Here is a 17,083-nt window from a genome sequence, read left to right on the forward strand (position 1 = left end):
CTGACTGAGCCACCCAGACACCCCAGCAGCTGACTCTTGATTTCTACTCAGGTCGTGATCTCAGGGTTGTGAGATCATTTTATTTTATTAAAATTTTATTTATTTATTTGAGAGAGAGAGTGAGCGAGAGAGAGAGAAAGCGCATGAGCAAGGGGAGAGGTAGAAGCAGAGTCCCCCGCTGAGCAGGGAGCCTGACACGGGGGGCTCGTTCCCAGGAACCTGAGATCATGACCTGAGCCAAAGGCAGACACTTAACCAACTGAGCCACTTGGGCGCCCCAGAAGTTAGTTAATTGTTTTTGATACTGTATGATTTATGCATATACACTCTGTCCTTGACCTCCATACCTTAGGGTTCTGACATAGATACTTGCAAGTGGAGCATATCCTTTTTTCCCATTAATTCCCTCCTGTATTAATATCAGTCTTTAAAAGGAGCACTGCAGGGGTTTTATTTCAAAATTCAAAAGGGTGATAGATAAGGAGAGCATAATTTCTGTGGTAGCCTACCCAACTCAAATGAAGGTTTAGTTAAATTTTACTGACTCAAGCTGGGTGTGTTTGTATTCTGGACTATTTGCTTTAACAGTATTAGCATTTAAATTGTTAACAGCTAGGCTCTAAAGTTAACGCCCCATTAAGATACACAGGGAAAATTCATAGCTCTGTTGGTACTATTATTTCAGTGTGTGCAGCCTGCCACCTCAGTGTAATAGCAAATTGTTGATTACATAATAATGTCTTCCCCACCAAAGAACTGGAAACTGAAATAAAACACCGAAACATGACTTAGAAATTAAAATTATAGATTAGACTTTAATTAAAGCCCAGTAACTTCATTGAATTAAGATTTTGCTAGACATTTGATGTGAGCTTACTACTTTGGTGATCCATGGAAGTCTTGTGAAGAAGAAACTAGAAAGACTAGTACAGCAAATTATGCCTACATTCTGAAAACCCACCTAGGTTTGTTTTTCTTCTTCCTTATGTTACCAGTTGTGACAACACTGTTTGGAATTTGATTTAGTGGTTAATGTCGGAAATAGAGTTAAATTTTACATTTACTTTTTTTAATTTTTAAAGCTTTATTTATTTTAGAGAGAGAGGGGAGGGGCATAAGGAGAGAAACTCAAGCAGACTCTCTGCTGAGTGCGGAGCCTGACATGGGGCTCAATCCCACAACCCTGACATCATGACCCAAGCCGAAATCCAGAGTTGGATGCTTAACTGACTGAGCGACCCAGGTGTCCCTACTTTTACTTTTCTAATTTCTGGATAAGGTTTGAGTGAATATGAAGTAAGAATTTGTCATTTGAGGTTCACAAATGCTAATAGAAAGGTGCTAATAACTTTGAAAACTAGATTTGTTTTGCTTCTCAAATTTAGTCATGCTAAAGAATTCAGGGTAAAACTATTAATACTGCTTTTGTATTTGTAAATCTGATTTCAAAGCACAGGCCAGAGAAGAGATTTTTTTGTCCATTTTCTTTCTTTTCCCACTTTTCAAAAAATGTATTGTAGGAATACAAAAAAGTACAGAGTATTCATGGAGTTTGTTTTCATTTGTTTTGAATTTATGTTGATATGGGGGGATAGGTTAAATAGGTGATGGAAATTAAGGAGTACACTTGTTGTGATGAGCACTGGGTGATGTATGGAACTGTTAAATTACTATATTATACACCTGAAACTAATATAACACTATATGAAAACTTAACTATGTAGGTTAATTTTCAATAATTTCAAATGTACAGAAAAGTTCCTAGAAGAGTACAAAGAACTTTAGTATAGCCTTCATCCATATTTACTAAAATTTTTTAACCTTTTGAGGTATATAATAAACTGCATATGTTTAAATGTACAATTTAAGTTTTGACATATTGTATACACCAGTGAAACCATCACCACAACCAAGATAATGATGACTTCTGAAAGTTTCCGTACGTTCCTTTGTAATCTCTCTCCTGTCCACACTGTACCATTCCTAGGCAACCACTATTCTGCTTTCTGTCACTGTAGATTGATTTCCATTTCTAGATTTTCATGTAAATGGAATCATGCAGTATATATTCTTTTTCCCTCTTGCATCTTTTACTCCACATAATTATTTTGAGATTTATTCATGTTAGATTCACTAATTGTTAACGTCTTGCCACATTTGCTTTTATATTCATGTAGATGTGTATGCACACCACATTTTTTTTCCAGAACTATTTGAAAGTAGTTGTATATATTGTGCTCTGTCCCTTCTTAATATTTAATGTACATTTTTAAAAAGATTTTATTTATTTATTAGAGAGAGAACACAAGCAGGCGGAGCAGAGGGAGAGGGAGAATCAGACTCCCTGCTGAGCAGGGAGCTTGATGTGGGGCTCGATCTGGGGCTCAATCCCAAGACCCTGGGATCATGACCTGAGCTGAGGGCAGATGCTCAACCGACTGATCCACCTAGTTGCCCTTAATATACATTTCTTAAGAACAAAGATATATCTCATATATAATCACAGTACCATTATCAAATTCAGGAAATTTAACATTGATACACTATCTTTTAAGTTGTTTAGCTTACATTCCATGTTCTTATTTTTTCAATACCCTAATAATATCCTAGAAACAATACCTCACCTGATAGAGGATTTAATCCAGTATCATGTATTACATTTAGTTCTCATTCTTTTTTTTTTTTAACTTTTTTAAGATTTATTTATCTTAGAGAGAGTGCATGAGTGGGAGAGGGAGTGCGAATCTCAAGCAGACCCCATGCTAAGCTTACAGAACCCTATGCGGGGCTCTATCCTAGGACCCCGAGATCATGACCTGAGCTGAAACCAAGAGTCTGTTTAACTGACTGCACCACCAAGGTGCCCCTAGTTCTCATCCTTTACTCTGAAACAGTCCTCAGCCTTTGTCTTTCATGACATTTACATTTTTTGTTGTTTTTTTGTTTGTTTTTAAGATTTTAATTATTTATTTGACACAGAGAAAGAGATCATAAGTAGGCAGAGCAGCAGGCAGAGGGAGAGGGAGAAGCAGGTTCCCTGCTGAGCAGAGAGCCCGATGCGGGGCTCGGCTCAATCCCAGGGCCCTGGGATCATGACCTGAGCTGAAGGCAGATGCCCAACTGGCTGAGCCACCTAGGCACCCCTAGTTCTCATTCTTTACTCTGAAACAGTCCTTAACCTTTGTCTTTCATGACATTTACATTTTCATGACATTTACATTTTTTGAAGGACAGACCGGCTACTATATAGATTCAGGTTATAAAGTTTTGGCTGGAATAGTCCTTAAGTGTTCCTTTCAGGTTATCACATTTGTGTTTATGTGAACCGTTTCCCTCTTATTGGTGATATTAATTTTGGACACTTAATTAAGGTGTTGTCTTTTTCCCCACTAAATAGTTACTAGTTTGTCTTTTTCCCCACTAAATAGTTACTAGTTTTCCTTTTGTAATTAAGTAATTTGTGGAGACATATTTGGGGACTTCGTAAATATTTCAGTATAATTTGGAAGACATTTTCAAAATGGAAAAGGCATTTAAGCATAATGTGTTTGAAAGTCCTGTTGAAACTGGTATCTGATGACAGTAAATGTTTCTTTATAAGTACAGTGCTAAGAGGGCTGTAGTATATTGCACATTTTACAGAGCAAATGAGTGGAAAAGCTAATTTCTTCATAGGAACTGCTGAGCATCCTTGTAAAATTGAAGTATGGGTTTTTTAGTCTTTACTTCTTAATTTATAATGGAATTGATAGAAAAGGATTCTGATTCATTTTCTCTGCTTATAGACTTAATAGGTGGCAAAAGTTTGATCTCCTGGTAAATATAAATTCTTTATATTATCTATTCTCACTTCGAGAAATATTTTCTTTTACAAAACTCAGACACTGCAGTTTGGGGCTTATTTACAACATGGTATATCAGATGCAGCCAGATAGACTATAAAAGTTTATTGAGACAGGTTAGGTTCTAGGGATATCTCTCTTGACCTCTCAATTTTACTCCTTCTAGATGCATCCTTGGGGAACTGTTCACAAAGAAGCCTATTTTTCAAGCCAATCTGGAACTGGCTCAGCTAGAACTGATCAGGTACAGCTGTGCATGTGCTCTGGGTCCCCAGGTGTGATAGGTGGTCGCATCTTCTAATTTCTAATACTTTTTGTCCATTCTACTAAATGAGTTTATGCTTCTTATGTCCAAGTAAGTTTCTCAGATTATTTTGTCACAGGCTGTAGGTGTAAAGAAGTTGTATTCCCCTTTTTTAGGTCTTACTAAAGGTCTTACCTTTTAGGTTCCCCCTTTTTAGACTTTTTAGGTCTTTGCAATTTTTTTTTATTCTTCATATAAAAGCATGCCATTTTCATTGTGGCTATTTCATTCCTAGATTAGATTAAGATCAGATTTATTCAGCAAACAGGCCTTAGTCCTGTTTATAACAAATTCCTTTCTCTGTTAAACTTTAGGATTTAGAAATACGTAAGATAGGTCCTTGCCTTCAAAGAGCTCAGAATTTAGTAAGTGGTACAGCATGTAAACAGATAACTAAAGGTGGTATATAACTCATTATTTGTTATGCATTAAATTCAGTTTTCTATCAAAATTTCTTAGGCTCTCTTCTGCCAGTTTTCCTTATAGGGACATTATAGGACCAGCTCATCACTTTAATACTACTGAACAGAACAAAATTGATAATGAAAACTTTTATGGAGATTTTAAAAACACGTTTTACAGAACCAAGTATATGGATCATTTTGGACTCTTTTGCCAGGATTTTCTCTTCACTACCTTGTAACCAGTTGTTTCTGTCCTATTCCTTCTGTCCTTAAAGCAGTGAGGTCAGGTTTTACCTTTCTGCATGCCCTCTAATTTAATAAGCCAAGATTCCCCATACCTCAGGAGGTAATAATTTCTGCTTCTGTAATCTCCAGAATTCACAATGGTGACTCACTTACTTCTTGTTCTGGCTTTTTTGCTTTGTTTTCAGTCGACTCTGTGGTAGCCCTTGTCCAGCTGTGTGGCCTGATGTTATCAAGCTGCCCTACTTCAATACCATGAAACCGAAGAAGCAATATAGAAGGCGTCTGCGAGAAGAATTCTCTTTGTGAGTTTGGCAAAAATGTACATCTTGTTTCTGTGTTTAACTGGTATTTAGACTTGACTTTTTTCTGGCCTGGGGAGTTAGTGTTGTCCCAACTTATTATGGCAGCACACCACAGGAAAACATTTTATCTTTGAACAGTATATGAATTTTATCATAGTGCTGTTGTAATTTTCTCTTATGAAGGCTATATTTTTTTAATTTTTTAATTGTTTTATTTATTCATTTGAGAGAGAGAGCACAAGCAGGGGGAGAGGCAGAGGGAGAAGCAAACTCCCCGCTGAGCTGGGAGCCCGAGATGGGGCTCGATCCCAGGACCCAAGCCAAAGGCAGACACTTAACCATCTGAGCCACCGTTTGTTTTTATTTAAGTAATCTCTACACCCATTGTGGGGCTGGTACTCACGACCCCGAGATCAAGAGTTGATGCTCTTCCGACTAAGCCAGCCAGGCACCCCTAAAGGCTTTAGATGATAGGAAATCATTTTGTTGTGAACAATATATAAATTTTCTCATAGTCCTTTTGGTCTTCCCACGATAAAAAAGGGAATGGAATTGCTGGCTTCATGTTTTATACCTGTATTATAGCACTGCATAAATCCATTGTGGGAGCAAGTCTGCTTGCTTGTTTAGCCAGCTTCTAGCTCCCTTTCCACAGTTTTACATGGAACTGGAAATTCAGAGACCTTTGACACAAGGTTACAGGTTTAAGAATTCTGGGGTCATTGTGAACTTGTTCTTTCCACAGCATTCCTTCAGCAGCACTTGATTTACTGGACCACATGCTGACACTAGATCCTAGCAAACGTTGCACAGCTGAACAGACTTTACAGAGTGACTTCCTTAAAGATGTTGAGCTCAGCAAAATGGATCCTCCAGAGTAAGTGCTGCTGGCCAAATAGTGACCCTAAACCTCTCACTAAGCCTGAAGAGATGAGAAACTCAAAATAATAGGTTTTTAGAAGGAATTGCAAATGGCTAAGTCCAGAATGGAGAGGTGCCCTTGAGTATTATGGTTGATAAGAGGTTTGTTTTACTGCTTTATGTTTTCTTTTTAAATAAGGAATAGATTTAGATAGGATATTTGTTCTAATTTGACTCAAGCTGTCTTTTTGTCCCTGAATCCCCAGCATATATTGCCCTGTACTACAACTGCTTTGAAAGTATTCCTTCTAGATTTTGCTCTTACCCATTTCATTTGCTTGAATCTCCTATGTCTGTGGTGACCATGTATAGCCCACATTTGGAAGGACAGTCCTGATTTTAAATAGTTTGCATCACTGTCAGGTCGTATATCCCGAATTTTGATGTTGAAAATAGGGTCTTTGTCTCTCTCTCATCAGGATCTTCTGTATTTTCTGTATTCTGTAGGATCGTCTGAGATTCTACACTCATGTTTCACATTTGGCAGATAAAAAGTCTTGTATCTTTGAATTTATCATTGACAGTGTTATAGCTTCCATGTCAGTCTTTGCGTATTTTTTTTTTACATAAAGAAACTATCTTATCTTAAATACACAGTATTTAAAGACTGAGTCGATAGTAACCGTAAATCTAATTGTTCCAAAGAAATGTCCAGATTCATTTATTGCAGTAGAATTTTGATACATTGAATGTGGCTTGAAATACATAAGCTTTTTACTGAAATTTGGAAGCTCTTACTATAGAGAGATTTTGACTCTGGTAATCTTTATTGTAATAAGATTTGACTTGCCAGGACTGTTTGTATTATCGAATATGAAGAAATCTGGAAATATATTAAATATATTAAAATATACTAATAAACCCCACAAAATATCGAGTCAGGGAAATTCAGTGGGTAGAAAGAAGAAAAGAACCCGTTTTTTTGGTCCTCACAGAACAGATAACACATAAATTGTTTTTACACAAAGGTGATTTAATAATACTATACTCAGTGGTTCACCACCTTGCCTGGATTTTTTGTAGATACTAACAAGCCAGTCATCTCTGTCCTATTTATTCCCAATTGAAACTTGACCACTAAAGTTCTCTTATATTCTTGTTATACAAAGCAAGAACAGTTGTAAGACTTACTTAACTATTTGACTGGAATGTGGGCATTTATATAGTAGGCGTGTCTCTGATAGTAGCAAGATCCTTATTTCTCACTGTAGAAATCTCTTGGGCTTCTGGACTTTGATTTCCTCAGACTACCATATGCCATGATCCCTTTTACACTGCTACTATCTATTAACTAATATTTCTAGTAATTTTTATGTTATTCTTTCCATTTCCCTCTGCTCTTTGCCTTCACATTTTAATCTCTTGTTCATCCATTCACTCACTGATGCAGTCCCCCACACATTTCCCCTTTGCTTTGTTTTTTTTGCAGCCTCCCCCACTGGCAGGATTGCCATGAATTATGGAGTAAGAAACGGCGACGACAGCGACAGAGTGGTGTTGTGATAGAAGAGCCACCTCCATCCAAAGCCTCTCGGAAAGAAACTACCTCAGGGACAAGTGCTGAGCCTGTGAAGAACAGCAGCCCAGCACCACCTCAGCCTGCTCCTGGCAAGGTGGAGCCTGGAACTGGGGATGCAATAGGTCAGTTCTGGGATGGAGTTTTTGTGCTTTAAGGACATTAGGGCAGGTTTTGATGGTCAAGTGCAAAGGTGTGTGTGTTTTAGTTTTTAGCCACTAAAGCATTAATAAAGAAGTGACCTCATTATGAGGAGAAGGAACTAAACCAAGTTTTGTACGTGTGGTCTAGAAAGTCTACAATAGATTATTTTCCTTTCAAGAAAGTGGGAATACTATATCTCAACTAGATGTATAGCATAAATCAGTAAATTGGGCCATATTTAAGGTTCATTTACCCATGGTTCTCTAACATGTAATTTGGAGCTCTGTTTATGTTAGATTTGTTAAGACCTTCTTAGAATCTAATCATTTAAATTACAATTGCTATTAAATGTAGTTAGTTCTGTAGAAGGTTATTGATCTAAATATATCCAAAATTGTGTAATAGGGAGCTCTTATAGTAAAGTAGTTCTCCTCTGGTACCATCAGTTTTTTCTGAACTATAGGTATTCTTTCCATGGCTCACTTTCCCTTCCCTGTCCACCTACTAGAGTGGTTTTTAACACTGGCTGCACATTCAAATCATCTGGGAAGCTTGAAAAGTAAACACTCCTGAACAATTGCCAGATCTCTGGGGATGGAAACTGAGGCATCTGAATTTTACAATCTCTCCTAGTAATTCTGATGTACAATAAGGGTTATAAGTCACTGACCTTGAAGAATATAGGTAAAATGAAATCACTTTTACTCACAGTACAGAGATGTTTAAGCTTGTTCCTATATTTTTAAGTGAAAATATAAAGAATAACAAATTATTTTGATAATTTGAGGCATGAAAAATGAGATATTCAAAATGAAACTTCATACATTGAATATTGTAAGTAGTTATTGCCAGTTGAAGAAGGCAAAGGTCTTTAACCTGCCTCATCCTCTTATATTGGCTCCACTGTCTGTCCACAGGCCTCGGTGACATCACACAGCAGTTGAATCAAAGTGAATTGGCAGTGTTACTGAATCTGCTACAGAGCCAGACCGACCTGAGCATCCCTCAAATGGCTCAGCTGCTTAACATCCACTCCAACCCAGAGATGCAGCAGCAGCTGGAGGCCCTGAACCAATCCATCAATGCCCTAACTGAAGCCACTTCCCAGCAGCAGGACTCAGAGCCCATGGCCCCAGAGGAGTCTTTGAAGGAGGCACCTCCTGCCCTAGTGGTCCAGCCTTCAGCAGAACAGACAACCTCTGAAGCTTCAAGCACACCAGCTGACATGCAGAATATGTTGGCAGTTCTTTTGAGTCAGCTGATGAAAACCCAGGAGCCCACAGGCAGCCTGGAGGAAAACAACAGTGACAAGAACAGTGGGCCACAGGGGCCCCGAAGAACTCCCACAATGCCACAGGAGGAGGCAGCAGGTAAACAGACCGGTCATGAATCTCATTGAGCTCAGGTGCTGTTGATCCTCTTAAAAAATCTCTTTAACATTTTCTTTTTCACATCAGTGGCCTCAGTTTCAGTTTTCTGTAACCTAGTCTACAGGAGAACATAGCACCCAATGATGTATTTCTTTCCCGGCTTCTATTTAAGTCTCAGAGCTTCTCAAAGCACCTTTAATATACTGATTGTTTTTCCATTTCCTAGGAGGTAGGTAAGTAAAGCCTCTGTATTCCAACCCAAGGAAACCACAACCGTAGCTAGTGATACATCTTGAACCACTGTGTGATAGGTGGCCAACTAGTACTAGCACTTGAAAATCTGCCTTCCAAATATAAACCATCATCAGATTGTACTAGTAGTCAATTTTACTCTAATGTAGTGAATACTGGATACCAGTCTTACCTGAAAGATATAGTCAAGAAAACTCTAATAAAATGCCATTGTTAATCTCCTGAGGAGTAATTTGGAAATATTTCTAAGTAGATAACTGACACCATACATTTCCTTTCCCCCAAAATTAGAGTGTATAAAAATGCTTTTTAAAAATCTGTTTTTCTAAACGAGACAATTGAATCGACCCCAAATTAGGAAGTGAGCATTACATAAAGAAAAATCTGAAAAAGGAAATATGTTATACCTTGATCTGGCATGACCACAGCACACAATTTTATTAGAGGAAAGAAAAGTTTAAATTTTCTAATTCTGATTTACAGTCTATTTGCAAAATGCTTACTTGTCTGAAAGTGTTTTCATCTCGTTGGAAATTTTCGCTGTCCATGAAGACCCCATGAATTGGGGAATGAGAAGAGGCACAAGGGCTGAGGAAGTACACTAACCTTCAACTTTAGGTTGTCCTACATTCACATTTCATATTGGATGGTGCGGAAAGTATATGCCTTTTTTCTACTGGTATACAAATAATATAAGCTATTTTTCACATGTAAAGCTTTTTAAAACTGGAAGATAACATAAATAAAATTAACTCCTTTACTTTACAGATAGGGAAACTGAAATCCAGGGAGTTTAAATAAGCCTGCCTATGGTCCCACTGCTGGAACCGTATTATTGGCAGAGGCAGAATTAGGACTGGTGTACTTTTCTTAATATGTTTCTTTTTAATGTGTTTTTTGATTCACCTTGTTATCCTGTCATACTGATTCCAGTTGCTTTTAAGAGACTTTAGAACATGAAATAACAGAGAAAGCTAATCTAGAATTAAAGCGGGGCTTTTTGCCTCCTCTCCCATACCTTCCTTCTCCCCACCCCAGCAGAAAAATTCAGCTATAATCAAAATACCTGGAAGAAGTCGTTCAAATTAAATAATACAGTGATTGAAAGAAATTCACCCAATAATTGAGCTAACAAGTTATCAGCCAAATGGTGAGATTGAACTAAAATTAAGGCCTGGCCTATGGCCAGAAATTGTTGGATTTACTTTTCGGAGGAGAATAAAAATACCACTCCTCATTATTAGCCACCCCTGGATTATCCAGTTCTCTCTGTCTCTCCTGTTTTTGTTTCTCCCCTGCTGCCTCTCTTTTGGCCATTTTACCGTTCAGTAGCACTTCCACCAGAGGGCAGACTGAATAAGCCAGAGAAGGTGAAAATCTATCACTTTGACTATGTTTAGCTACTCTTTACTTGTGTGGGGAAAGGGTTATGATTGAAATCTAATGAGTCAATTGAAATAAATAAGTTATTTGTACATTTCATTAATACCTCCCTCCATTAATCAGACTATTAAGAATTGGTAATATTGTTAACACTAAATCTTAAAATAGTATGACTTTTAAAATGTGATCTTTATTTTTAACTCCTTTAAGAAATTTTATTTAATAGTTCTTTACAATTTATTTGCTTTTCTACGTTGAGGTGGTTTTCATCCCCATACATGTGAATTTGAACTCAAGAATTAGTTCTTTTGAAACAGAGTATTTACACAAAAGGCAAAGTTTAAGTATAAAAACTAGTATAGCTGGAAGAATAAGTTTAACTTTGCTCATTTTTGTAGTTAGGCATTTTTAAAGTTGTTTGCCATTGGTATTAAAAAACAAAACAAAACTGGTGTTTTATTTTATGTATAGTCCAAAACTACTTTTAAATATAACTGGTACTGAGATATTCTTAGGTAGTGAGATATATAGTATTGGCAGCAAAAAGCTCTGAAATCTATAGATGTTTGTAGGCCAGTTAGCTCTCCTTTTTTCAGTATGTCTTCTTTTCAGTTGTGAGTTTTCTATAGCTAATTTTTTGTCCTTAAATTCATTTTTACCTACCACCTAGTCAAACAGCCAATCTGTCAACAAGCAACTTGGGTGGGTACTGTATACAGGGTGGCCAACCCATCTCTGTATTGTCCTGGTTTTAAAACTGAAAGTCAGCAACCTGAGAACCTGCTCAGTCCCAGGCAACTTGGGACTGTTGGCCCCCCTACTTGTATGGTACATAAAGCACCTGAACTTATCCTTCCAGGGCACAACGTTACAATATTATGTTTTCAGAGTACTTTCACCTGCATGCTAAGTGAATACATACTTAACTTTATTGATTGTCTTTGCAAAATATAATTGTGGTAAATATGCTACCAAAATACTTTATAACTAAAAACTATTTTTGGCTTGTCTGAGTAATGACTTTTATATCACTAGCTCAGATAATAAAGAATTGACTATATGGACATTTAAAAATATGGTTCCATAGGGAACAGAAAAATCAATCATTTGGAAGATATCCCAAAACATTAAACCTTTTCTTCAGCAGGGTGACTCCCAACTCTTTAAAAGCACTGTTCTGATTGTATTTGGTTTTGTATGTCCTCAAACTCACAACATTATACATCTCTACTCTCCGACCTTGGCAGGAGTTATCAGACAATGATTGCCAAGCTAAGGCAAATTTAGCCAGCAGTGGGGTTGGGGCATGGGGTTGTGGGAATGTGGGGAGTGGTTCAAGAAAGACAAAGATCTTTGGAAAGACAGAGTATAGTATATTAAGTTCAATACATTTCTAAATACTCCGTTCTTGTCACCGTCTCCAAGATAAACAGATGTTTATCAACAGCCCATTCATTCTGCATGACATTACGATAAGTGATTTTTTTCATAGCATGGAAAAAAATGCAGGAGGTTGGGAAACAAAATAGAAAATTATGATAGATTAGTCTTTATAATTACTGTAAAATAGAAAGCTGAATGACAGAATGGTGGTTAATATCCCTTTCTTCAGAATGTGATTATGGGGAGAGGGGACTAAGGTTGGAGAAGCAAGTGTATATTTATACATGACGGTAATGAAAGGTTTTTACTTTATTTCATCTCTCCTGTATATTCTTTAAGTTCTATTTCAGGTGTTAACCTTATATCATCAAATGTTCTGTAAAATGTGTTAGCTAAGTCCATACAAGGTCTCCTATTGTACAGCAAGATTATGTGCTAGAAATGTGACCACAACATGTGTATTATTTCCTCTCATCTTCCTTCTTTCTACTTTATTTTCATTAATGTTTTGATCCAACAGCAAAAAGGGGCGGGAGGCTGCCAACAGCCTACATATTAGAACAGTTCCTTAAGGAAGGAAATGGAGGAAATCTCAGACAAAAATCAGGACAATCATTTGAAACATATGATCTTTTTTACACCAGCTGTTAGATTCAGAATGCAACTGTTTTATTTTAATCACTTGATTTCATTTATAAATTGCAATTTTCTGATCCCAAGATTTTATTCTTTATATATATTTGGTTACTTGTATTGATATTTGTTTATGTCGGGCAGTGTATGTGTGTGTGTATGTGTGTGTGTATGTTTGTGTTTATAATCACATGTGATTTTTAAGATGGTGTTTAAAAGAAGTAACCCTTCCACAGCATGTCCTCCTCACATTCTTCCACCAGAGAAGAGGCCCCCTGAGCCCCCCGGACCTCCACCGCCGCCACCTCCACCCCCTCTGGTTGAAGGCGATCTTTCCAGCGCCCCCCAGGAGTTGAACCCAGCCGTGACAGCCGCCTTGCTGCAACTTTTATCCCAGCCTGAAGCAGAGCCTCCTGGCCACCTGCCACATGAGCACCAGGCCTTGAGACCAATGGAATACTCCACCCGACCCCATCCCAACAGGACTTACGGAAACACTGATGGGCCTGAAACAGGGTTCAGTGCCACTGACACTGATGAACGCAACTCTGGTCCAGCTTTGACAGAATCCTTGACCCAGAACCTGGTGAAGAACAGGACCTTCTCAGGCTCTGTGAGCCACCTTGGGGAGTCCAGCAGTTACCAGGGCACAGGGTCAGTGCAGTTCCCAGGGGACCAGGACCTCCGTTTTGCCAGGGTCCCCTTACCATTACACTCAGTGGTCGGGCAACCATTCCTGAAGGCTGAGGGAAGCAGCAACTCTGTGGTACATGCAGAGACCAAATTGCAGAACTATGGGGAGCTGGGGCCAGGAACCACAGGGGCCAGCAGTTCAGGAACAGGCCTTAACTGGGGGGGCCCAGCTCAGTCTTCTGCTTATGGAAAACTCTATCGGGGGCCGACAAGAGTCCCGCCAAGAGGGGGAAGAGGGAGAGGAGTTCCTTACTAACCCAGAGACTTCAGTGTCCTGAAAGATTCCTTCCCTATTCATCTTTCCATCCAGTTCTCTGAAACATTAATGAAATCATTTGCCAGAGCGAGGTAATCATCTGCATTTGGCTACTGCAAAGCTGTCTGTTGTATTCCTTGCTCACTTGCTACTAGCAGGCGACTTATAAAATAATGATGTTGGCACCAGTTCCCCCTGGATGGGCTACAGCCAGAACAATTACTTCAACTCTACCTAGTAGATACAAGTAGAGAATGTGGAGAGGGTCATTAAATTGAAAAGTAAATGTTGTATTAGTTCATTTGCCTGCACTTCTCGAGCAGAAGAAAAGGAGAACAGTTTCAATTTTGAGATGGCTCAGGAGAGGCTCTCTTTAGGTTTTTAAAATTTGGGGATTTTTTTTTTTTTATGATTTCTTTCTTTTGAATTTTGTTTTTTGTTTTTTTGTTTTGTTTTCCTTTAAAGATAATAGTGTTCACAAAATTTGAGCTACTCTTAGGCTTTTGCTAAGAAACAGAGTGACTGGCTGATTTAAATAAATGTTTCCTTCCTCTCCACCATCTCACAATTTTGCTTTCAAGTGAACTCTTTTTTTTCCCCATTGAGCATCTTGAACATACCTTTTTTCCAAATAAATTACTCATCCTTAAAGTGTGCTCTGCTTTGACAAAAGACATGCCCCTCTCCCTGCACATGAAGCAGGTTGTAGAAAGGCAATCTTGGGCATGTAGGTAGATTTACCCCATTTCTTCCCTTTTTTACTCCTTCTTTATAGTTTCTCGTTCTCTCTCTCTCTCTGTGTCTCTTTTTGAGGCATTTGTTTGGAAAAAATTTAATCGTTGAGATGCCCAAGAACCTGGGATAATTCTTTACTTTTTTTTGAAATAAAGGAAAGGAAATTTAAACTCCTATATTGTTCTCTGTAACTTTTCGATTCTAAAATGTTTTTGTTTTTTTAAAACCATGTTCTGATGGTGAAGTTGATTTATAAATGCAGACAGCCTAGGACATTGCTGTTGAACTGGGGTTAGAGATGATGCCTCCATAACTAGAGGGCTAGTAAGAGCAGTTAGCATACTGTTTACACATATATTTTTATGTCAAAAAATCCTTTGAAAGAGAGCACTGTAGTATTGTCAAAGAGAAAAGAAATACATCCTGAAAATACATGGAAATGTAACTTAGTTTAGGGTGCATATTTTTCTGAAGATCTATCAATATCTGAGACCTTTTTTAAAAAATAATTTTAAAAGAACAGACCATGAGAAAGAACAGTATTGACATATACACATCTCAGCATGTATATCCTGCCAATTCTTTTAGGGAGTTTGCTCTAGGAGATTTGATTTTGGTTTTGTTTTTGGTAAAAGGGGTTAAATTATGACTTCATCGCAAGAATTTTGCCTTATAAACAGGAAATGAAAAAGGGAAGGGCTTCAGGGTGGGATAACTTGGGAGGCTTCTCATTCTGGCTTCCACTTCTATGTGAATACCAGCATATAATGTGTTTTAAAAACATACACATTCATATAAGTTATCTGCACAGACTTAGACCTTTGTGAAACGTAGTTAGGGCCCTTTTACAAAGAAAAGGCAAACATGCTTCAGCATCTTGGAGAATAGTTTTCAGAACTCAAGTGAAGTTTTGTGTTTCAATACCAAGTTCTTATATTAAAAAATAAAAACTACTTGTAAGAGAAAGGTACACTAATAAAAAAAAAAAAAAGAACCCTCTTCAGATACTTACATGAAGACTATTTTCCCCTGTTACAGAAATAGGTAGATATCCGGTGTGTGTATTTCTTTATTATTCTCTGGGTTTTGGCCTTGCCCTCATGGGCAAACATTGATTAGAGGAAGAACCTTCTAGCCATTTTGGCATTGATGGCTTTTTATACCAGTGTGTCCAATTAGATTTGCTAGGCTCACTGACATGCTATTGGAAAATTCCATTAAAGTTCATCTGAACCTTTTGTCTGTTGACTTCTTAGTCCTCAGACATGGGCCTTTGTATTTTAGAATATTTGAGGCATTGGGCCCCACTCCCATTTTTGATTAAAGAACCTAAGCCTGGGATACTTTCAAAAGTATCTATTCAGTGAAAATAATTGGTCTCCCATCAAATATGAATAAAATTCTCTGTATTTTAATTACATTTTGGTTATCAGCAGTCATCAATAATGTTTTTCCTTCCCCCTTCCCACCCCTTATTTTTAATTATGCCAAATATTCTAAATAATATACTTAAGTCTCCATTCCCCCATCCCTACTACTAGGGAAGGGGGTGAGTGTATGTATGGTGTGTGTTTGTGTGTGTGTGATCCTATCTCACCCCCTACCCCCATTTGGGGAGTGTAGCCTTTACAATGAAAAAAGTTTGGTAATTTTGACTATTTCTAAAAGCAGAGGAAAAAAGAAACTCAAATATCCCGGAATCTGTGTGGAGGAAGAAAAGGTATTTGTTAATTTTTCAGCTATGTTATCTATAAATGTGATAGAAGTAAAGTTTTGGCAGAATTTCAACTTGACTGTTAGAAAATTACAAACCCAATTTTATTCAAAAGTGGTTTTTGTTTTGTTTTAATTATTGTACCATGGGAGATAAGTCCATTAAATACATTATTTTGAACAGATGAGAAATCTGATTCTGTTCGTGAATGTAAGGCAAAACTGGTTTGACCATGATCATTTTTTGTGGTTTTGAAAACAATTTTGTTTGACCCAGTTTCCTTAGTTTTTTCCTCAACTGTCCATAGGAATGATAAAATGACATCAGATCTATACTTTTCAAAGCAGGGCAGTAGCACAAATTTGTAAGTAGGACTTTTTTGTTAGCTTATGCCATAGACATCACCCAGCCACTGTGTGTGTGTGTGTGTGTGTGTGAGATATGCATATATAGTTACAGTACTAAAATGGTTACCAGCAGGTTTTGAGAGAGAATGCTGCACCAGAAAAGTGTCAGTTGCCACCTCATTCTCCCTGATTTAGGTTCCTGACACTGTATTCCTTCTCTCTCTTGTTTTTGCCCCACATCGGGTGTACCTTGTCTATGTACAGATATTTTGTAATATATTAAATTTTTTTCTTTCAGTTTATAAAAATGGAAAGTGGAGATTGGAAAATTAAATATTTCCTGTTACTATACCACTTTTGCTCCATTGCATTTACTTCTTAACCTGTAGCCTCTGAGCAGATCTAATTGCATGTAATTTCCTCCACTTTATCTTAGGAGTTCTTTGTCTCAGAATCTCTGTAGTCTCATAAAATATCCAAAAAAAAAAAAAAAGTTCTCAGGGTTTGAAGAGGTGCTTCAAGACACTAGACTAGGAAATAGAGAAGAAAAAAAGTTGGGGAAACTGTAAGGTGATTTTTGTTTTAAGTAGAAATAGTTACACAAATGATGGTGCCAGGCCATCAAAAGAGTTGAGCCT

The 17,083-nt window shown here is 37.6% G+C and overlaps 1 protein-coding gene across 3 annotated transcripts in view; it reads left to right on the forward strand.

The window, feature by feature from the left end:
- Nucleotides 1–16,799, forward strand: part of CDK12 (cyclin dependent kinase 12) — a 50,329-nt gene extending 33,530 nt beyond the window's left edge. The window contains exons 9-14 of one of the 3 annotated variants that reach the window (XM_021704175.2): nt 4,009–4,086; nt 4,982–5,098; nt 5,844–5,975; nt 7,449–7,660; nt 8,597–9,049; nt 12,937–16,799. In XM_021704175.2, the coding sequence (XP_021559850.1) occupies nt 4,009–4,086; nt 4,982–5,098; nt 5,844–5,975; nt 7,449–7,660; nt 8,597–9,049; nt 12,937–13,649 (1,705 nt within the window). In that variant the 3' untranslated portion in view covers nt 13,650–16,799. The remainder of the gene's footprint in view (nt 1–4,008; nt 4,087–4,981; nt 5,099–5,843; nt 5,976–7,448; nt 7,661–8,596; nt 9,050–12,936) is intronic. The other 2 variants (XM_021704176.2, XM_044921895.1) reach the window with 2 other exon arrangements.
- The last annotated feature ends 284 nt before the right edge of the window (nt 16,800–17,083 follow it).

Source organism: Neomonachus schauinslandi, chromosome 15 (genome assembly GCF_002201575.2).
Source record: "Neomonachus schauinslandi chromosome 15, ASM220157v2, whole genome shotgun sequence".
Taxonomy (NCBI): Eukaryota; Metazoa; Chordata; class Mammalia; order Carnivora; family Phocidae; genus Neomonachus; species Neomonachus schauinslandi.